Raw genomic sequence first — 22,804 nt, 5'->3', positions numbered from 1 at the left:
GTTAACTTGGAAATTGATGCAATTATTTTCATCTTATGTTTCTGTGTGTTGATTTCCTTTCAAGGTGGAGAATATATTGTTAAACGATAGCGGGAACTATGTTCTCTGTGATTTTGGCAGTGCCACTAACAAATATCTTAATCCTCAAAAAGATGGTGTTAATGTGGTTGAAGAAGAAATTAAAAAGTAAGTTCACATTTAAGTGGCCTATCGTAAGCAATGATTGTGCTGCTAGGAAACTCCATGTATTGTGCAGTGTGCACGTATCTTAATAATACGAATTGAACTTAATGGTTAAATTTAAACTAATGTTGACATAAATATAGTAAAACAGTGGAACTGTTTCGTAACATAGATTTCTTTGATTCATTCACAGATTGGTTTTGCAAAACTGAGACTCGTAAGAATAAAACTGTTGGAAAAAAGCATGCTGTTTTGAAATTAAACTGTTCAAGAAATATGTGTCTGGCTACTGGCCCTTTTAGGAGTTTGATATCTTAAGTTTGTACTATTTTAATACACCTAATGGTATGAGAGAAAAAGAACTGATGTAAATAAGCATTCAAATAGATTTACATAGAGTCTTATTTATAGAGTAAGGTCCATGTTCACTTTTTTAAGACTGATCAGAGAAATATTCTAACTATTATTACAGGAGCGCTCTTGAAAACATGTATTAGTTGGGTTTAGCCCCTTCAGGCTAACGACTGCAGAGGAATAAATACAGGCTACTTGTTCTCAAGTTACGAAGTGATACAGTTTGGGTTTTTTCACCTCTGAAAAATACTTTGACTACCAGCTTAGTAAATACTTTGAGATCTTAGGTTTTTGAAGTCTGCATTCTGTATGTTTCAATATGTGATAGGGAATGCTCTTCTAGGACCCTTATATTACATCTTTCAAGTGACTGGTTATTGCAGTATTTAAAGTGACTCTTGCAAAAGTACATGTGCTGGGGAAATAAATTAAAAGCAAATTTTAGCTGACTTAAATATTTATTCTTGTGTGTGATAATTTTATGTTGCTACTCCAGATATTCTCTGTGATGCTGCAAATGCAATAAATGACTTGCATTGCATAAGACAATTCCAGGCGCATATCTGAAACTTGGGTGTGAATCATGTGTTCATGGCAGATGCAGGAAAACACGCTTTCAGTTCTGAGGCACGCTTTTCATCTATGTCCTCTTCTAATTATATACTGCTAGGTATACAACACTATCATACAGAGCTCCTGAAATGATCAATCTTTATGGAGGAAAACCAATTACTACCAAGGCAGATATCTGGGTAAGCAAAAAATCAAGTACTGTGAAATATGCAACTTCTTAAGAAACATTGGGGGGAAGTTAAAAGCAGCATTCATTAACTGAAAAACTTAATTCTTTGCGAGTGAAATATATCATGCACCTATACAATGCCGAATAAAGTAGAGGTATGTTTGGTAGTTTTGTCTTCTGTAAATAAAATGAATGCCATGTGTGACGATAACTTCGAGTTAAGGGGATATGATTTAGAATTTTTTTCCTTTTTGTCGGCTCAGGTTGCTGCTTGATAGTCGCCAGTGATTTCTTGCGGAAGCCTGTTGCAGCATGATAAGGAAAGGTGTTTTTATTAGGTGATGTGCAGTGAAGTAAATAAAGGCTAAATTGAGTGGAAGTGCTAGTGGTATCTCTGGGTGATGTGACAATGTGAATGCAGCTCTTGGGGTATGCTCTAATTTGGGTCATGTGTTGTCTAACATAGGAGTCGGTGGGGAAGAAAACCTTTTTAGAGCTGCTTTATATATCAGCTTGTCACTTCAACAGTGTGTTACATGATGCAGCTTCTACATAACAGCGTAAGCATCAGCTGTAGCTAGGATGCAATTTGTTTCTTGTTGGTGCTGCTTTATTGGTAAAAGGCTTCCTCTCATCCCCTTACAGTGCCTGTGTTTGTTTTCTACAGGCACTTGGCTGCTTGCTGTATAAACTTTGTTTCTTTTCACTTCCCTTTGGAGAAAGTCAAGTTGCTATTTGCGATGGAAGCTTTACCATTCCGGACAATTCCCGATACTCTCAGAGTATACACTGTTTGATAAGTAAGTATCTGGGCAGCATGGCAATTCTTGTGCCTCGTAAATCAAATAAAACTCAGAAGATGCTCCTAGTGTAAGCGAGAGACTTGGATGGGTGGTGCAAACTGGCTGAGTTCTTGAGTGAGCAGTGGGAGTTGCTCCTGGCTACCATCTGTTTTGCAACTCCTGCACTTGCCCTTGAAAGGAAGCTTGCGTATGCCTTCCCTCAGCGGAGGACTGTGCCACCCACAGGGTGCAAAACTGAGGTGCTGGCCTAGAGAGGAATTTCAGAAACCTAGAGTAATCATCTTTGAAACGGCAGTAAAAGTGAGCTGGGTGAATGAAGTACAAACAAATCTTTCTTCTGGACAGCTGATATGTTAAAATCAGCTACTGTATTCTCGGCATTTAATGGATGAGTTGATGATAACATCAGAATAAAACGGTGCAAGGACCTGCCAGATGAAATTGTACCTCTCAACTCAGAAGAGCTTTGTGGAGTTAAAAGAACTTTTTGATTTCTTTAGGAGGCATGGATGATTATTTATTTTTTTCTTAGGTGGCTATGAACCACAAAGAGATAAGGGGAATGGAAAGATTAGCTTTTAAATTACTCAGTTCCTTTTTGCTCTTAAGTGTGTATTTTCTATGGCATGTCAGGCTGTTAATAGTATTTTCTATCCAGGTTGGACAGTTGTGCTTAGATGAATTTGAAGTGCAAGTTTGCTTTAGAAACATAAATGTATTGAGGGGAATAGCACTGGAGGGAATTTTATAGTAGTTTTGTGGTTTATAACAGAACAAAAACCTGTTTAAGTTTTTATGCAACCCAAAGTGTTGGACAAGAACTTTGGCAAAAGTTTGAAAGCACTAAGAGTATGAAGGAAAATTTTGCACAACAACAAACTCTGAGGCTAGCAATTAGTCTCTTATCCAAGTACAGAGATACAGGATCTAATATTTACAGTAATAATGAGTATTTTCAGTTGACTTTGTTTTCAACTTTGAGCAGGTTTTCTTGAAAGAGTGCAACTGACAGAATATTAAGAATTCAGAAAGTTTGGATAGGAGCGCTTATAATTAATTTCTAAGTTATGAATGTGTTGACCACATAGTTTATGCTTTTCTATAATAGGAAATAGCAAATGCAAACCACTTTTTTGAGCACACATTCATAATTGAGAAATAGCAGTTGCCACGGTAAGCATTTACCTTCTGTAAATACTTAATAACTGACAAAATAAGGTCAATTTTCAAGTGATTAAATATTTCTCTTGGTGTCACAGTGTTACTTGGAGAAAAGTACAGGTTTTAATCCTGTCTACGTGTAAGTATGAATGTTGATTTATTAAGATCCAAGGAACTGCTGTGCCAAGATGAGCATTACTGGTGTGGAATATATGTGGGTGGGGAAGAATTGCATAATGTAAACTTCCCTTCTTTCCATTTGGAATGGAAGCCAAAAAAAGCTGCGGTTGGTCATAAAAGGTATTTCAGGGACTTCTGGCTTCATCCCAGCTCTTGTACAAGGTGGGGCGAGGGGAACAACAAGCTGAATGCTCTCCACCTCATAAATCTAATATTTCAGAATCAAGTGGCAGGAGTCACTTCATGATAAGTGTTCTGCTTCCACTTAATAGTGCTGTCACTCTTAGTTTAAATCTGCTTTATTTTGTATAGCCCATTAAAAATAAAACTTGCTGTGAACTATGTTGACCATGACATAATGGCTTTGAGTAAAACTGCAAGATCTGTCTAAAATACATATTCTTTTTAAAAAAGACTACTTGAAGATTTTTTTACAAAATCTTGTTTAAGGTTGGCTGTACTATTGAACAGCTTTGGAAATGTAGCTCAATTTTCTCGTCAAAACTGAGAACTTAAATTTTCATAGGTTGTTCATTTTGTTTGTAGGTGAACAGATTTTTAGAGGCTTAGCTTGTTTAGCAAATACCTTTCACTGTTTATTTAGGTTCTTTGGTTGTTTAGGCAAGATTGCCTGATTATGTACTCTATATCACATTGTAAACAATACAAAGTGACTTTTATTTGCTTGAAAAACACGCAACCTTCTAATTTGGGAAGCTAGTGTTTCAGAGGGACATTAGAAATCCTGTGTCTTACAGGAAAAAGTTCCTTTATCCATGGAACTATATATTTTTTTAATACATAAAAGCGTGCATAGCCAACTAAACCTGCAAGGCAAAAGATAATGTAGAATCTTAGCCTGATGCAGTTAGATATACCTGTGAATCTTCTGTTAGCTACGTAGAATTTTCCAGGTTTAATAAAAAATTCAAGTACTGTGAATTGGTTTTATGTTGTTTCTCTCTGAGGTTGTTAATTATTACTTTGGTTTAGCTACCCTTTCCACAACGGAGTGTCAATAAATCAAACAGCATACATCATATTCAATTATATTTGACCCTAGATACTATTTGACTTGACAAAAAGTATTAAAAAGAAAAAGAAGAAAACCCATAAATCCAACGTAACAATAAAAATTACTCTTTCTGGTGTAACGTCATTTGGTGGAGGTGCTGAATTTGTTCTTGCTGGTAGCGTGCTGTCACAACAGGCTTTTTAATATCCAACAGTGATAACTTGGTCATACCAATTTTTGCAGGATATATGCTTGAACCTGATCAAGAACAGAGACCTGATATCTTTCAAGTATCTTACTTTGCCTTTAAACTTGCCAAAAAGGATTGTCCAGTGTCTAATATTAATGTAAGTAGTCTTTAATTTTTTCCTTATTTTTAGTGTATGTTGTAGGTGGTGTTGAGAAGTCTATCGAATCAGCTGAGAAGGGTTATTTCAATTTCTTCATAAACCTTGTTCCTAAATTAAAAACATAGAGCGGAGTAAACTTCAAGTTGCTATTGTGTACGTGCAGTATTAGCTCTCTAAACAAAATATTTTTTAATTTAGAGGGCGTAGCTTCATGAATTACATTTATACTGCACCAATACCTGACTTGTGGTTTTAATGGTTACTAACCTCCTGTGTCTAATACAATTAATATGAATAGACTATGGAACTTGTTGACAGTAGAAGGTTTAATGTTCTAACTGTAGTGTCAAGAGCATTTATGTTTGTTCTCGATAAACCCTTTTTCTTTATCATCCTTTGCAATTATGTAAATCCATTGGAAGGACTATAGCTAACTGGAAGGCAAACAGGATAGTGCCTTGGTTAGCCTGCATTCCTACCCTTACTTCCCATGTGAGTTTGAACTTTGTTTGGAAGTCTGAGCTTTCTCTCAAAGATGATCTCATTCACAGATCTAATTACTGTGCAGTGGTAGTTGAGGGTACATTGATAATGTTCAGCATTATAAAGTGATTCTCAAGATAGGCATCAGGAAAAATCCATCTCAAAATTCGTTTTGGAACAGTGTTAGTTATAGTAAAGTCTGCCTTCAGAGGCAGACACGTGAACTTACTGAGATGCGTCTGAATTCCTCTATCATTGATCCTTGTTGAAGGCACTCAGTAAATGTGAGTGTTGCTTTTGGAAACTTCGGTTAAAACAAAAAAATCAGAAAATGTTGAAGTACTTACTGTTTGTAGGTAAAGGCTAAATTTCAAGTGGTTTGGATGGATTTGCATTATGCGGTTGCAGCATGTGATTAGGAGGTGCAATAACTATTCTTTCCCTCGAATACATGATCATGAAATATGAGCAAGTTTATAACTTAATCTTGACAAAACACCATTTGGGAATTTACTGTGTTACTCACTGGAGGAGGAGTAGTATCACCTCACTCAGGTGACTTGAGAATATGTCTGTCTCGGATTTTTTGTTCGTTTTTCCCGTGCCAGTAGGAATTGCCTACTTACTGGCCCTTTGCCCCATGTCAGGCACAGAAAAGTTTAAGTGCCTGGAGTATTCTTAGAAAGTGAAGCTGGTTTGTGTGTGTGCTTTTTCCACTGGAGCGTTAAAACAGCAGTAAGAGCAGCAGTCTATGCCCTGGTTTCTGTTGCCATTGATTGCCTCTGGTAGTGCTTGCCCCTTTAGCACCCATGTCTGGCCATTGTAGGTTAGAAGAGAGGCTGGCTGAGTGCAGTACACTGTCTTTGACAGCAGCTTATTTTTTCAAGGGGAAGTTGGAAGTACGCCTGTCTGTCTCTTTCCTAGACTCTGGACTAATTCCAGTACTGATGGTAGTCTTCAGAAGCAGGATTTGATAATTGGTAACTGTCTCTACTACTTGTGACTATGTTTAGATTTGTGTTCTTTACTGTATGGAAGGAGGTAGTGCATGCGTAATTAGAGATAATCTTCCTTCTCCCTCCTCCAAAATTGCTTTTTTCCTTGGTGAAATGAGGTTTAGGTGAAATGTAACTCATTCAGGAATTTGACTGAGATGAGGGTAAGTTAAAGGACTGTAGAAGCTTAGATGCTGCCTGGGTTTCTGGAACTTGTGTTACAGTGGAAGACCTGAGTGGACTAAAAAACTACTGTTGTTTCATCCAAAGGTTAGGCTTTGTTTTAGTGCTTAAACTTGAGGCTAAAATAAGTCTCTGTTCTATGCAGTTATAAGAAAACATTTGGAGAAAATGTTTTACTTTATTGTTGATAGTTGGTAGTACGTAAACAAAGTGAAGTAGTTGACAAAACAATCAGTCCAGTAATGTTTTTGTTTTACTTTTGCAACAGGTAAGAGAACATATGTTATTAAGTTAAAACACTTTTAATCTACAGCCAACTGAGTAAGTTCTGCATGAAGCCTTGTAACATGAAAAACTTGAACCCAAGTATTCCTCTTCAATATGTAATGATTTTTTTCTTTCAGGATTTTGTTTTTTTAATTTATTCAAATTTATTTTTCCCAAGAATTCTCCTGTCCCTTCAACTCTTCCTGAGCCCATGACAGCTAGTGAGGCAGCTGCTAGAAAAAGCCAAATAAAAGCAAGGTGAGCAGCAGATGTGAGTTCACTACTTCTGCTAATATTGTTAAACTACATGTTTTTCTGAAACCTGTTTTCATATGCTTGTTAATAAATGAAAAATTATCCTAGTAGCAGAGGTCATTAGAATAGATAAACTGCAATTCTGCGATCTTCAAGTCTCTCTGGATTCCACTCCATTTGCTTTTCTCATTGTAATGAGAATCGACGGAGAGAAACTGAGATCCTGTTTCGTGGTGGAATAAGTAACTGCTAGCGGTCTGTTTGTGATCCGCTCTATTTACTCCTAGTGTGATGACAGAATTTTGAAATAAAAGATTTTAGTAGCAGGTGAGGATAATATGGTACAGGTAAACTGTTCTTAGGAGTTTTATTTAAATGTGCAAATCAAATCTGATAGACTGAAGGTAAGTGGATGTGGTCTGTCAAAAATTTGGGTTTTTATACCAAAATAGTCCTTGTTTTGTACTTGTGAATAAAAAATAAAACCAAAACCTCGGGAATTCCTATTCGTGCTTTTTACTTTTGCTGTGGCATATGGTGTATGCTTAATGCTAATGCTGGAAGAATCCTTTACACTTTTATTCCTTGTTAATGGAAGTTGTTTGGGTTTTAAATCTACCAACATGTGTGACTTTTAAATTCAACTATAATTATCAGCTCTATTTCAACTCTGGTTGAATTAGCTTATTTTGAATGATAAGCAAATGAATGGGCTCATCTAAGCTGTGTTTGAGCTATGTAGATGCGTCTGTGCTATTGTAAGGTAATGTCATGGTGTGACGTGGTTGGTTTTCTTGGCTCTGCTGCCAGTTGGTAACATGCAGCGGAGGGCAGGTGTAGAGTATCTATGGAATAATGTTTTAAACTCCAACTAAATCTGCTAGATGACAGTAGGAAGACTTACAGTTCTTCCTAAATAACATTTTCCTGACAGCCCTAATTTACAGCAGGTTAAGGCAGATGGTGTCTTGATATAATATGGTAGGAGCTAATATGAGGTGTTAGGAGCTGGAGCTCAGGTTGTGAATTAGTGTTTTTAAGCAGGTGGACAGTTTTAAAATGTGTATACTGTAACCTGATAACAGGATTAAAGCTCAAAAGTACTTGGTTTTGAACATATTTATTACCCTGGCAGACTATTGTACAGCTCTGAAGTACTGTAGGGAAGACGCAAATACTTTGAGCCGTTTATGGCTGTTTCAACTGCTAGAGGCTAAATCTCTAACAAGTAGTAGGAATGAGTTGACTTCACAGATAAGATTTTTTCTTAATCTTATTTCCTGTATGTATGAGCAGTAATCATATCTCTAGTCATAGGATTGACTCAGGCGCTCTACATAAATTTCACTCACTGCTGTGAACTGAGGAAAGCTTGTACAGAGAAATTTCATCTAGTGCCGTGGTCTCCTTGGAAATAAGGCTTTTGTATAACTCCTTCACAATGGTGTTCTGCAGCAGTCATACCCTATGGCTGCAATGGGTGGTGAGTGGAATTTTTGGAAGCAAATTTTAAGGTATTAAAATCCAGTTCAGGATAAGAGCAGCACATGATTAAGACATAATTGAGCTATTGAGATATATTGTGTCTAATGTGAAGAAGAAACAGTCTTTTTTATCAAGTGTCTTCTATGGGAAAACTTGCCATTTCAGAATAACAGATACTGTTGGACCAACAGAAACCTCAATTGCACCGCGACAAAGACCAAAGGCCAATTCAAGCACTGCCACTTCTAGTGTGCTGACGATCCAGAGCTCAGCAACTCCAGTCAAAGTACAAGTTCCCGGTGAATTTGGTAATCGTGGGCAAAAAGGTAACTTACCAAAGGCTAAGGGTGGACCAAAATAAAAGAATGAATTTTGTATTTCTTTTCCTTCTTGCTCTAGTAGGGATAACAACTAAAATTCAAATTCATCTGCTTTTTTTTAATATGCCAAAAACCAAATCTTCATCCTTTCCAAAAGACTCTAAATGTGTAAGTAATAAGTTTGACCAGGTGCCACAAAAACTAAACGCAAGTTATTGAGAAGTGAAGGTATTTTTTTTTCATTGTGTTCAACACTGATTTTGAACTAAATTTCCCACTGCGGGCTGTGAGAGAAGTTCATGCTCAGTTTTTGACTTTGAAATAATTCACTAAAAGTACTGAGTTCTCTTGTAACAAACTGCTTTCATGGCAGTAGAAAAATACTTTCCCTGTGCCTCAGTAAGTCATGGAACCATGTAAAAACTTGACTTGTCTAATGACTGACTGATGGATTTCACATTGTGCTGTGGGTGGAAAAGAGGGGCAACAGAAGAGTAGTTGAGGGAGACTCAATCGAGTGAAATGGGTTTTTAGTTAATCCTTTGAGTTATTTCTTTATTTCATTCAAAAAGAGTTACGGCTCTAATAAATAATCACTTAAATAGTTTTCATTAGTATCTTGAATACTTTCCTAGTTGCACTTTTGTTGTCGTGTCTATTACAGTACAGGAAGAATAGCTTCAGGGATGGTATTGGGAAAGCCTCCAATCAAAAAGCCACTGAGAATGTTTTGTCCCAGATGTAAACAACTTTTACTAGACAGGATCCAAGTAACATCCAACTTGGAAAGCTGTTCCTGTTATGACAAGGAACAGATCGTTCCTGGGCACTTCAGAATACAAATACAGCATGCAAGAGAGATTGATTTATGTTAGTAACTGCTTACTTAAAAGGCTGCAAAAACAATTGAATGGCAAAATTAATCAGGTGTTCTGTTTAAGGGAATTTGAGAAGTGAGCCAATAGTTCCCTTGACATTTTTTTCTATGCGTTGTATGCATACAAAATTGTATGCTTTGAGGGGTTAGGGTTTGAGATACTACAAGGTACAACTTAAGTGTTAGTAAAGCAGAAGTCTTGAACCCAGCTTCCTCTGTCATGGGACCAAAGGAAGCTTCCTGCATCGTGTAAGTAGAAATTGTGCATTGACAGGCCTGGAAGTATTTTCGGATAAGTGAACTTAGTATCTACTGGCTGTACTAGTTGTCAGACTGGGGAGGGAAGCTTATAAACTGTTTGACCTTGAAGTGTTAAATCCAGAGGTTAACTGCCAGGGAGCTCTCTAGCTAAACTTTAGAGATCAGTGTGTCAATAGTGTTGTCTGAATATCACAGGAACCACGCGAGCAGGGAATGGACAAGAAATCTTACAGTCCCAAGGGACCAACCAGCATCCCCCCCAGCAAAACAGAGTTCTCCAGCAGCTGCAGCAGGGGGACTGGAGACTACAGCAGCTACACCATTTACATCACCAGCAGCAGCAACCTACGATTCAGGATGCTTACATTCAGCAGGTACAAGTAAAATCTGTTACAGAAGTTTCTAAGAGACATGTTATGCTTGTCAGTAACACTTGGAATCGTGCTAGTGAAACATTTCTGCTATTGCTGCCTGGTTTTTTTCCTGCTAGGAGAGAGAGAAGGGGATCATGGCTCCTGCCCCTTCTTGTACCTTTGATTTGTCTCTTTGGGGGCACTGTAATGCTTATCCTAGAAAGCTGCTTTCTTTGTGCTGTTTTGTTTTTGCAGTTTGACCCTGAATCCCAGCTTGCTTTGAATTATCACTCTGTGGCCCAAATCAAGGTTTTGTGTATGTGTAAATGTGCTTGAAGTAAACGTTAGAAATTACCTAGGTGATGATGCTATGCTTGTGATAGGTGGTTGTACATACACCATCTGAGTAGGATTTTTGCAGTTTCTGCTTTATTCAATTTTTCTTGGTCAGTGAAGAGTTTCCTTTTTGTAGTTGTTCTGTCTGCCCAGATTTTTCATGGCTATCACGTACTCTAACACTGTCCAGCTTGCATACTGTCGAGTACAATTGCTTAAGTTACGTAGCATAAATAACTGTAAACGTAACAGAAGAGTAGCTAGGTCAGACAAGAACTTTCAGATCCTGTCCAAGACACCTATTGCTATTCCTCTTTTTTCCCCTGTGTTGAGACATCTTATTATTTAAAGCACAGCTGAATTGTTTTCCAAAGGGGCTCAGCACTGGTGAAAATTGCAAAAGTTGGGATGTTAATTGGTCTGCCTTAGAAAAGGCAGTGCTGAAGATGTAGTCTAATTTTTCATTAAACAGGCTGGTATTAATTGGGGGGAAAAAATGGAAAAGCTTCCAAACACAGAGTCATTAAAATGCAGTGACTGAATTGCAAGCTGATTCTTGGTTATGTGATGTCTTAACTGGAAAATGTTGTTGAGTCATAGAAGTGATACTTTAATTGATGCTTCTTCTAAATATATGGATATTCCTAAAGGGGCTATCATGACTTCTTAAAGCGATTTTCTTCTTTGCAACTATAGTATCAACAAGCAATGCACCAGCAGATGGTCCAACAGCAGCTGTTGATGCAGTCTGTGTACCAGCAGCAACCTTCCCAATCTCAGTATCCCGCTATGGTATGTAAAGAATGGAATGTAGATGGTACAATCTTAAAATACGTGCTATGTTTCTAAGTCTGTGGTGAAGATGCAGTAAGAGAAGTTTGTAGTAGTTGTAATGAGCTTTAGACGTGGTAAATAGTGTGAAGTTCAGCATGTTAAATGATATTCAGTTGGGGGGAAAAAAAAGTTAACACTAACTTGCTTGCAAAAGCTGATCTGGAGTTGCACTTCTGTATTAATTGGATGGCATACATCCTAAACTTCATTAAGTAGCTATATACTAATGTGAAACATGCTTGGTGCTTAAGGTTTCCAGTAGTGACCACAGCAATGAATGTATGTTATGCTACAAAGTGATAGAAGATGTGGCATCAAATTCCTACTTGAAAAGCAAGAAAGCTAACTGGCATAATCTGTCTTTCAAAAGTCAGGAGAAATTGTCATGAAATTTTTATTATTCACGTTTATTAATAGGGTAGGATGAAAACTTAAGTTATTAGTGCTGCAGTAGCATATACTTCGGTTGCAATAATTACAGGATGCTAAGTGGTAATATGTTGGAAGAGAAAAATGGTATCACTGACCTGTTAGGGCGGTTTCATTTCACACATGTAATGGACAGATCTGGCTTCTTGCTTCTGCTGAAGCTACCAAGCTTTTCTGGAGTGTGGTGGTTGTTAGTGCATTTGGCTGCAAGGCTGGTATTGTTACTTAGCAGAAGAGATTCACACTGGCCCATGTGAATTTTAGTAACATGATTATTATCTATCTTAGTTGCAGCAATATCAGCAGGCTCTCCTACAGCAGCAGATGCTTGCTCAGCAGCAACAGCGGTCGCAACAGGGGCAGTCTCCTGAATATATCACTTCTCCACAAGACTTCTCACCAGCCTTAATCTCCTACCCTGGGTCACTTCCAGTGCATGCTGGAACAGCGGTAGATTCTCCCTACCCTGCAAGCAGGCAAGTATTCTGACACAGATATACCTGAGGGTTACTTATTGCTTACTTCCCTAATTGTGATGAGCACTGCTGAAAACTTTCCTCAGAAATTACTTGCTTCAATAGTGAGGTATTACTTCAAGCAGCTGGGTAATTGCTGTCTAGTGGTAAAGGATATTTTGGGAGGAGGGTGGGACAGTTAACTTGTTGACAATGAGCCTGGTACAGCTTCTTCAAGAACCTGTCTTCCACTTACTCTTGTTCATGGACTTATTCCGGGAACTGACTGCTAACCACTTTGCTTAGGAAGGTCAGTAGCCTATGTTGAATGAGATTATGGGCTCGTGAAAGTCACCTCGAACACTCTTAAAAGAGAAGCTTTATAGTTGGCATTTGTTTGCTAGGGCTTCTAACTCTTCAGTCTATTGATCAGAGGTCTGACTTAAGTATATGATGGAGTACATGTCATCAGTGATGTGGTCCCTTTGCAGGGGTCTGAGGACTTACCCTTGCTTAATAAAGTATAATAAATAATGACTTTCCCATGAGTGTTTATGGAAAAACCATGTGTGGAATAAAAAAACCCCTTCCTTTTCTGATTTAAAAATAAAAAAATCACAGATTTGTCCAGTTTCACCAATGTTATGAACTAGGTTATGTATTTATATAGGTTCCTACTATACTATATTGAAAGACAAGTCCTTTGCAATTGTGGGAACACTGCTGTCTTTAGTGCGGTCAGTCTTGACACAGGCTTTCAGTTAATAGCATGACTTAAATGTTTCAGGTGCTGCTGTTACTCTTAGTCTTTTCTAGTTACAGTGTGTTGAAAGAGTAAAAGGCAAAATATTTTCCTGTAGGCTGGATTGTTAAAGAATGATATATCACTGTGACCAGTTAGGCTTCATCTTGCCAATTAGGTAGTCTAATCCCTAGCAGAGAGTTCTGCCCTGCACTTCTGTGCCCAGGACAGAACTGTACTTCGGTCAGGTTTATTGCCAGAGTACTTCTGTCACAAATAATCTCTGAAAGAAACCATTCTGTTTCAGAAGTAAATACGTTTATTTCCAGTTTCTCTTCTGTGTGTTTGGCTGAACATTTTGATCTTGCTGTTTAGCTTGAAGTCAATGACTGCAAGCTAGCAATGGTTTGCAGTGTGTAAGATTGATGTTGTAAATATAAAATATGACTTCTTGTATTAAAGGAAGGGGTGATGAGTTTCTTTTCCCTTGACGTACTAAATGTGTTGCCTTGTATCGCGTGTTGTCCTTCTCTCAGTAGAAAGAGGCAGTAGTCTTGTGGGATGGCAGCACCCAAGCTGAAAGGAAGGAGCCCCTTCCCCTTTCTCTTGTCTTGAAGACATGGTTCCATGTGGAGCTGAGCTGCGGGTGTGGCCTGCAAAGCCCGCCTAGGCATAGAGAGAGAACCAGTTAGCTTGCAGTGACTTGCTGATTGCTGCTTTTCTAGTCCGTTTCAGACAGAGAAGTGGTAGGCGTAATTAGCTAAAACATACATGAAAGGAAAAACACATCTGGTCAAAGGTTTCCTTATTGGTGTAGGTAAGACTAATATAATCAGAAGCTGTGATGTCAACGGGTTAAGTTAATGGTATCAGTTGGATGGGTGTAGGATTCAAAGACACTTAACGTGTCTGCCAAGAAAAAATAATTTGAAAATCAAGAGAACTGATGAAAACTTCAAACCATATTTAGTAAGCTTTTTTTGAGGAAAACAAGGCAGTCTCCTATGGCAATATAAAATGACCACAGGGGAAATAGAGGTTTTTGCCCTTGCATGTCACCGTGATGAAGGATTCTGTGCTTCGGCTACAATTAATAAATTGAAAAATGAAAGCCCAAGGATTACATACCGAAATGATGTGATCAAACCATATATTTCTAGTGATCTGTTTTCCCTTCAGTTAGCTTTAAAATGCTTTTGGGATAAGCTCTTAATGCATGTGTGTTACTTGTATGTAGTACTCTGGTATAATGAAGCATGTCATATTTTCACCCTGATAAACAATCCAGTAATGTTTCTCTTAATTTGCTTCCATGAACTGACTTTACAGGTCAGGTATTCCTGATACTGAAGCAATTGCGAGTTATCCAAAGCAGAGCATCAATAACCCACCTGATATGTCAGGCTGGAACCCATTTGGAGAGGACAATTTTTCCAAGTTGACAGAGGAGGAGCTGCTGGACAGAGAATTTGACCTGCTAAGATCAAGTAAGGGACGCTTGAAGGCTTATTTTGCTTCACAGTAAATAAGGGCTCTGTAGTTGCTCAGCAGTTCCAACACCTGTTTGTGGAAGGGCCATGCAGTCTGTGTACAGAAAATTCTTTCTGAGCATTTGAGGGCAGAGTTGGGCCTGTCTTTTCTTCCCTTTCACGTTTTGAAAATGTGTGCGATAGGAACTCACTGTCTAAAATTAGTAGTTACTGGCTCAAATACTGCAGAAATGGTAATATCTTAGCTTTTAAATACTGCTTGTGTCACCTTGGTTGTCAAGAAGCTCTGAACAGCGGAGATTATTGTCAGATAGGAAGAAAAATTTGGCTGCTTGCTTTATTCCTTTCCAGCTTTTTTCTTGCACACTAGAGCAGAAGATTCTGTGGGTCTGATATGTCCTTTGAAAATGCCTGAAAGAAAATTGATCTATTACATTATGTTAATGTTTTGTAATGTCCTTTTTGATGAGTGGCTACATGTAAGGGCTGCTTTATTGTTCTGATATGGCAATAGTTGAATAAACTTTTTCTTCCTGAAGTCAGTTATCTCAATGGTTTTTACTTGGAATTACTTCACTTCCTTAATTGCTTAACACATGCTCACTAGATGCTATTCCTAAAACTGGTTTTGTCAAGATCAGATTTATCAGTGAGACTTGTAACATATGACAATGTCAAAAAACAGATTGTATATACTTGGCTGACTATCAGCAAGTTCCTTGTAATGAAAAATGCAGTAAAGTTGAATTTCAAGTAATTGAAAAAACCAAAACCCTATGCCTTCAATTGAGTCTTTCTTCTTGCATTCCTGTGTCCTTAAATGTAGCTGAACAAGATGTGCACATTACCTGTTAATCCTTAAGGAAGGTGACTGGTGTTTTTTTTTGTGAAACCCTAGTTATTGTTTTCACTTGTATGCTATGTTGGTCAAATAAGACTCCTATTTTTGAGATGTGGATGTAGCTGGCACATATTTTACAGTAAAAGGACTTATTGCTATTTGGGGAAAATGGGTAAAGTACTAGCTGAAAAACAAGCATTCTTTCCAAATCTAAATTTATAATTTGAAATTATTCAGTAATAGAGTTGAATATGTTTAGGCATCCTACTTCCAAATGAAGTCTTGGAAGTCTTTTGAAATTACACACTCCTGAATCTGGAGAAGGTTAGCTTGAACCAAAAGGTCAGCACAACATTACCCATTTCCAGAATCTTTGACTGTTGGATTGCTGACTGTAGTTATGGTAAGTTTTATGAGATTTATTTGGTTAAGCCACATGTTTTGAAGAAATAGAAGTACAGAACAAGATATTAACCAAGGATATATTTCAAGTGGCTTTACAAAAAAAGCTGGACAATGCTATACAAGAAATATGTTTGCCTGGAGTAGCTCAATAGGCTGGTTATAGTAAGCTGGGGAAATAAAAAATCATAGTATCATTTAGGTTGGAAAAGACCCTTAATATCATTGAGTCCTACTGTTAATGTATCACTACCAAGTCCACCATTAAACCATGTCCCTAAGCACCAGGTCTACAAGTCTTTTAAATGCTTCCGGGGAAGGTGACTCAACCACTTCCCTGGGCAGCCTGTTCCAGTGTCTGGCAACCCTTTTGGTGAAAATGCTGACCTGGATGCCAACAGTTAAGACTTGGTAAAGGCTATAATAACTTGAAGCTAAGTGCTGCTAACTGCTGTGTGTAAATCTCCAGCAGAAAGAACAGTTAACTACTATAATTCCATTATCCAGTTTTTGTACTACATGTGTGAAAGTAGTCTGAAGTTTTTAAAGACTAAGTCTACTTAGGCATGTTTTTGGCTCACCTCTTGGTAGAGATAATTCAATGCACAGAAGAGCTGGATGTGGTGATAAACTTCATATGCTGTATCAGAAAGGTAAACATAACAGCATAGTTATGCTTAGTAATAACCAGCATGAGAGTTTTTAGTCACTTGAATACAGAAAACGTGAAAATGAAAAAAATGATTTGCTCGACCAATAGTACACTAGATGGCAGGCTTGTTTGTACACAACATGAGATGCAGTTACAGTTTTCCTTAGGTCTTTTGGCTTGATTTCTGTTAGAGGTCCAGGGGAGGGGGAGCATTGCTAGTTTTAATCTCAGTGTATGTGTATTTGTGTGTACCCGTAGATATATACATCAATGACTTCAAAGACCTTTTAACTGTGGTTTTTGATATTAAGGATACTGTGCCAAAGATCGTATGAACTTACCTTGCAGTGTTAATGCCTTTACTGCAGTCGAAGCAGAAATATTTATACTTTATTTTGTCTACAGGTACTTTCTCAAACTTAGGGGGATTAATGAGAAACTGGGAGATTTATTGTACAATTAAGGCTTATACCTATAAAATTGTCTTTAACTGTATAATACTTCCTGGAATTTTCTCAGATACATCTTAAGGATCGAGGCTGAATTCTCTTTAGATATAGGTGATATCTTATGAGACAAAACTGCTGTTCACTACTAAGTAATTTTTTTTTTTAACTTTTGCGTTTACTGTGAATCATTTTGCCATCTAGAGGAAGGAGAATTAAAGATTCAGGTTTGATTGATAGTTATGTTTTCTGTTACTAAACCCAGTGGTATGGGACAGCAGTCCCATAGCTCATGTATGGAGTTATGTAAGTTTGTCTTTTTGCAATGTTATGTGGTGCTGAGTAGCGTTCAAAAAATTAATCCTTTCTTTCCATTTCCAGAAGCCTGGTTTGTGGTGTTGAGCTGGTGCTTTATACATAAATAAATAATATTTTCAAATCTGTCAAATATTTTTAAAGCTGTTGTGTTTGTGACAGTAATATACACAGCCTTTGTTAGAGGATCAAGATGTCGTCATAATTTGTCAGGCTAACATTACAGTTCGATTTCATGTATTTAGTAGCTTAATGTCATAGTGGGCGTAGTGATGGATATTGCTGTGATGATTAATCACTTTGCCTTGAAAAAGGGAGCTAACTCATAGAACAGAATATCTTGCTTATGCTTTGTGAAAGCTTTCATAGTAAAAAGATGACAGTTGCAGTAATAGATAATGTGCAATTGAATGAAGATTTCTGAGCTGAGCACCTTTGTGGAGACTTTGGATATGGAGTTACAGGGTGCAGTTTCTGGTTCTTGTGTATGCTGTAGTTTCTCTGTTGTTGTTGTTGTTATCATCATTGGTATTAATGATGGTCCAGAAGCAACACATGATGCTGAGATTCTGACAAGGTTGTGAAGAAATGGATTTCGTACAAAGAGCTCCTGTAACCACTTAATAATCTGTGCAGAATTGGGAGCTAAGAAAATGAGTCGTCTTTCTCCCTGGGAAAAAATACCAGCGCAGCCTTCACGCTGAGGTGCACAAAGATTCACAAAGAATCGTCTTGATGCTTCAACAGAGGCACCTGGGGGTGCACAGCTTACAAAGCTCCCTGCCTGTCTCCTTTGCAGTATGTACAGTGTGACGGAACTACCTAGGCCATCCCTGCAGGAAAGAGCTGCGGTTCTTACCAGGCTTCCCGTGTGCACAAGTGCTTCTCATACTTCAGAAAGTCCTGAGAGAGCACTCCCTGAGGAATCTTAGGCCTGTCGCTTGCATGGAAGCAGCTGGATTCCTTGTTCATGGTTTTACATCACTCCACTTTTCTGTGGAAGGGTCTGCTGTGCCACATGGCGCATGATTGTGTCTCTGGCACCAGTCTGGGCTGCATTTACATGATTATTCGCTGAGAGGAAGAAAACTTGAGTGTTTATTTTAAGAAAATTGCATCTGAAGGACAGTAAAGACTAATACTGACAGTCGCACTGAATCTATTTCTGCTTGTGTGAAGCTGGAGAAACCATCACTGTCTCTTCTCTCTCAAACACTCTCTGATAAAAAGAAGTGGATCTTGTTAAGAGGTGGACAAATGACACTTGTGCCTCAGAAGACTGGAAAAATGGCTCATCTTTTTCCAATAGCCTTGGACTTGACGAATTGACAAATTTTCAACTTTATTTTTCAGGGAAATGTATCCCAGTACTTACATGCCTAGGTGTCATGGAGGAGTTGAAACCTTGTATTTACTGATTTTTACGTAATATTTCTTGCATAATTAGCATTTTTTGTTTCCCGCCATCCCTAGCCCTGCTGCTGAAGTTGGGAGATCTGATCATCATATGGGGGCTTGAACTTGTGTAGTCTTGCATGCCAGCATTTGCAGGGACTCTCCAAAGGGTAGTTCAAGTTGTTGCACCCTTAAAAGTTACTCTAGAGTTCGGTTGCTTGTGTAGTGGTCAACTGGTTTTCCTCTGGAGGCAAGACACGAGGGATAATACAACAAAAACATCCCTCACTCAGTCAGCAGTTGTGAAGATGGAAGTTGAATGTCACATATATGTCTTCTAAGAGAAAACTTAAAAAAATCCCACAAACAAAAAAACCAACAAAGCAAACCACCACCCTACCCCACAAAAAAAACCACCAAACCAACCCAAACCCAAAAAAAACCCCAAGTCAAACCCTTCCTCCCTGAGGAGGGAAAGCAATGTGGGTATGACTATTCAGAGTCAGGAATAAGTACTACTGTTGGATGTCAAAATCGGCAGTTGTTTGTCTTCAAGGCTCAGAGCTGCTGGTGTGAAACATAGAGGCTAGTCTTTTGTGCATCTTGGCTAGTATTCTGTTCTGCATGGTGATGTCACTGTAGGATACTTTTCTTTGTGTGGGTTAGTCTCTGCCTATATCAATACATATATGTTGAGGTGAGAGCAACTATTTCATCTCCTGCCCTAGGAGCCCTCAGTTGGGATTATCTTTTAAGTAGGGGTTGCCTGTAATGGAACAACTCCCACTTGTATTTCATTGGAGAATCTAACGGTAGGTAAGAGTAAGACAATTCACATTATGGACACTAGAATACGAAGAGGACATTTGTCTGTGAAAACTGACATGTTATGTCAAAACTCTTGGGCTTTGTACACAGGGTTGTACAATCCTGGTTGCTCTGTTGAATGGATGAATAGAAAATGTGCAGGTAGCTTGATATGTAATTAGGACACAGTTCAGTTGCATTTCTACAGGGGCAGATTGTCCAGAAGGTTGGACTGCAGATGGTTTGGAAGAGCAGCTGCTTGTTGTGAAAAAGGGGGAAAGCCAAGTCCTGTGTCTTCTGCAGAGAGGATGTAGGATGTTAGCTGAAGGTGGGGACACCTTGTCAGAGTGATAGTGTTAAGTGTCTCATGGGCCTTGCTTGGACCCTGCTGAGTTGCAATATGGTGGTAGGGCTGGATGGCCTGGATCTCAAGTTGGCAGCAATGTTAGAAGAGCTTAGACAGAAAAACTGGTGTTTACCATTCCTGGTCTTCTGAATTTTGACTGTGTTGAAAACCTTTTACATGTGTCTTCAAAAAGAAAAAAAAAAAAAAAACAAGGTCTCCGAAGGGTTGAAGACCACACAAAACAGACACTACCTTTCTCTGTCATGGCACTCAAATTGTTTCTAATTACTAACAGATGTTACAGGGTTAATAAAAAGTACTCCCAGCTCTTTTTCTGTGATTGCTCACTTTTCTCTTTTTGTGTCAAAGGTTGGCCAAAACTTGGATAAAATGAATGATTTTGTGTTTTAGATAAGCGTAGTGGTTCTGACGTAAACCTCAAGAGCACAGAGAACTAGTAGTTTCTATTACAGAGCGCATAGGCTGCATATAACATGTAAGAGAGATCCTCGTTTAAAGCATGCCATCACCAAATACATGCTGCTTTTGGTGGGACAGGGGTATTAACAATATGTTGGTGCAGGTGAATTTTCCTGAAGGATCAAGAGGTATGAATTAAATATGTAGGCCATCTTAAAAACATCAGAAAACCCCTAATCGAGATTATATTCCTCCCTCACTCCATACAGTAGATAGCTTTGTGTAGGCATAAGACCTGCCATTTTTATTTTATTTTATGTTTTGTTCTGTTTCATTTTGTTTTTATACAGACAGGCTGGTGGACAGGAGAGCATCTACAGATAAGAATGTGGAGCCGCATTCTGCTCCACAGAAAAATCCTCCTGAAGATCCGTTTGGTTCTGTTCCTTTCATTTCTCACCCAGGCAAGTTACATCTGTAACATCACTACCTCTTTTATATATATATGTATACATATGTACATATACATATGTATGTATCTGTTGAAGTATGTATATCTGGTTAAATGACCAAAGAATGATAAAGGTGTCAGCTGCCTCACGACAGTAGATGGGTTGAAGAGATTTTTTCAGTATGTTGATTACCTCCAATTAAAAAATACTTCTGCATCCAATTCCTGGTACTTGTACAGTGTTCAGACTGCGTAGTCTTCGCAGTGCAGTTACATTGGGCCAGTGCAGTGCAGATCACTTGCGTAGAGCCAGAAGCACTTTCGCTGAAGGCCAACTACTTGCCTAGACCAAATTTTGCTGCTTCCCTTAAGTCTGCTTCCAATTCATGCTGTTCCTTTAGTTCACTTCTCCAGGCAAGTTAAGGCTGTAAGCTTCTGCTGCCATTTAATGCATAGTTTTGGTTCAAATTGAATCAAAACAAACTGATGTTTGTTCTATCTTATGTTATCAGTACATTCGGAGGGGAGGATTCATTACTGTGTTTCAGTTCAGCTTTGGCTGTTTTTACCTTGGATGGAAGTAAAAATAACTTTGTGAACATTGACTGTGAATGTGAAACTGCCATCATCCTGCAACTTAATTGCCAGTTTTAACATTTGCTTGATCAGCATTTCAATAATTTTGTTGGTACCTGTGGCAAAGTAAAATGTAGATGACAGTTAAATGGTAAAAAGAGCTTCAGTTACTTATGGAGCCACCTAGGCGCGCCTACCTAAGTTCTGTTGAGAGTGCTTGTGTGATAAAGGTGCCTTGAGATGACTTTTAAAAACTGTTCTTACAGGAGTTCAAAAGCTGGGATAACATGCCTTAAAATCAATCACTTGGGGCCAACCTAAGTTAGCCTCAGTGTTTCCTTTAGCTTTCATCATGCATTCCTGAAGCTTGTCTGCTATAGCCACTTAATGCTCACAAGTGCTCTTGTACTATACATGGTGAAGAGCAAACAGGATAATCCTGTTGCATTCTGCAAGGCAATTTGTAAAAATACTTCTGCATCCATATCCTCTTCTGCTATTAGAAAGACTTGAATTAATTCTGCTTGTTCTATTACTGTGTTCCTAGTTTTTCTTTTTGTTCTGCTCGTTCAGAAAGGACAAGTTTTACCTTCTGTCATCCTGTTAATACTCAGTAGTTCAATACAATGTGAAAGTAATTTTTAAGTGAAGAAATGTTTGCTCTATAGGTGCAGTCTATAGGTGGCAGTTGGGAAGGATTTACCCTAGAGTCTTCATTAAAGAAGTTGCTTTGTTTTATAGGTGAGCCTAAATTCGTGTGCAAAATGAACAGTAATATTTATACTTAATCTGAGATGGTGACTATCAGGTGCTTAGTCTCCTGTCTTGAGTATTCATACCCCTGTGTCTAGGGATTATTTTTTTCTTTCCTCACCTTAGGTTTTAAAAATGTATTTGCTCATTGCTGTATAGTTATAGCTTAGATTGTAATGAATGGCCTTGCTGTATTATGTCATATTTTTATTTTTGTTTCTTTGAATCCAAGCATTAATTCTTGACATAATAAAAACAAGGGGAGATGCCTTCTCTTAAGAAGAAAAAAAAAAAAAATCAAGTTCAGTGATGGCTGAAAAAACAGACTGCTTGAGAAATGTTGAGTTGGTTATGAACTGTGTACCTGTTTCATTGGGGAAAAAACCATAAGTTTTCAGTATTTTTTTTCCTACTGACTCATAACTGGAATTCAAACAACTATCCATACTGGCTTGATTTCAAGGAAGATATTTTTAATTCTGTGTCAACAGTGAATTATACTTAGCAAACAAATCTGATATGATAAATCTTTTAAATCTGAAGATATATCTTTTAGAAGCTGGTTTGGTTTCCCCATGGAATTGTTCTTGGAAATGTCTTGAGGTGTTGTATGAATTGTGTTGACTTAGACATACTTTATTTCTAGTTGAGGCCTTTCTAGGACAAACTTGACGAGTGTCCGTAATACTTCAATTTCCTCTTGTACTTAAAACTTCTGTATAATATGTTCTTTCTGGTTTGTCCCTTGTGATTGTAAAAGATTTAACCGATAAGTAAACCACATGCGTACCTTACTCAGGGCATCAAAGGGAAGATGACTGAATAGAAAGTGGAACAGAGGTATAAT

At 38.1% G+C, this 22,804-nt stretch overlaps 1 protein-coding gene across 1 annotated transcript in view; it reads left to right on the top strand.

The window, feature by feature from the left end:
- The window catches only part of BMP2K (BMP2 inducible kinase), a 65,833-nt gene that overhangs the window by 28,740 nt on the left and 14,289 nt on the right, over window positions 1-22,804 (top strand). The window contains 12 exon segments of the mRNA XM_059826812.1: window positions 65-186; window positions 1,208-1,289; window positions 1,947-2,079; window positions 4,682-4,785; window positions 6,895-6,974; window positions 8,622-8,782; window positions 10,110-10,327; window positions 10,986-10,990; window positions 11,254-11,395; window positions 12,155-12,342; window positions 14,393-14,550; window positions 20,528-20,641. Coding sequence (XP_059682795.1) covers window positions 65-186; window positions 1,208-1,289; window positions 1,947-2,079; window positions 4,682-4,785; window positions 6,895-6,974; window positions 8,622-8,782; window positions 10,110-10,327; window positions 10,986-10,990; window positions 11,254-11,395; window positions 12,155-12,342; window positions 14,393-14,550; window positions 20,528-20,641 — 1,507 coding nt within the window.

The sequence above is a fragment of the Gavia stellata genome, chromosome 19 (assembly GCF_030936135.1).
Source record: "Gavia stellata isolate bGavSte3 chromosome 19, bGavSte3.hap2, whole genome shotgun sequence".
Lineage (NCBI taxonomy): Eukaryota > Metazoa > Chordata > Aves > Gaviiformes > Gaviidae > Gavia > Gavia stellata.
Note: the sequence above shows the minus strand (reverse complement) of the source record. Positions and strands in the feature narration are given on the sequence as shown.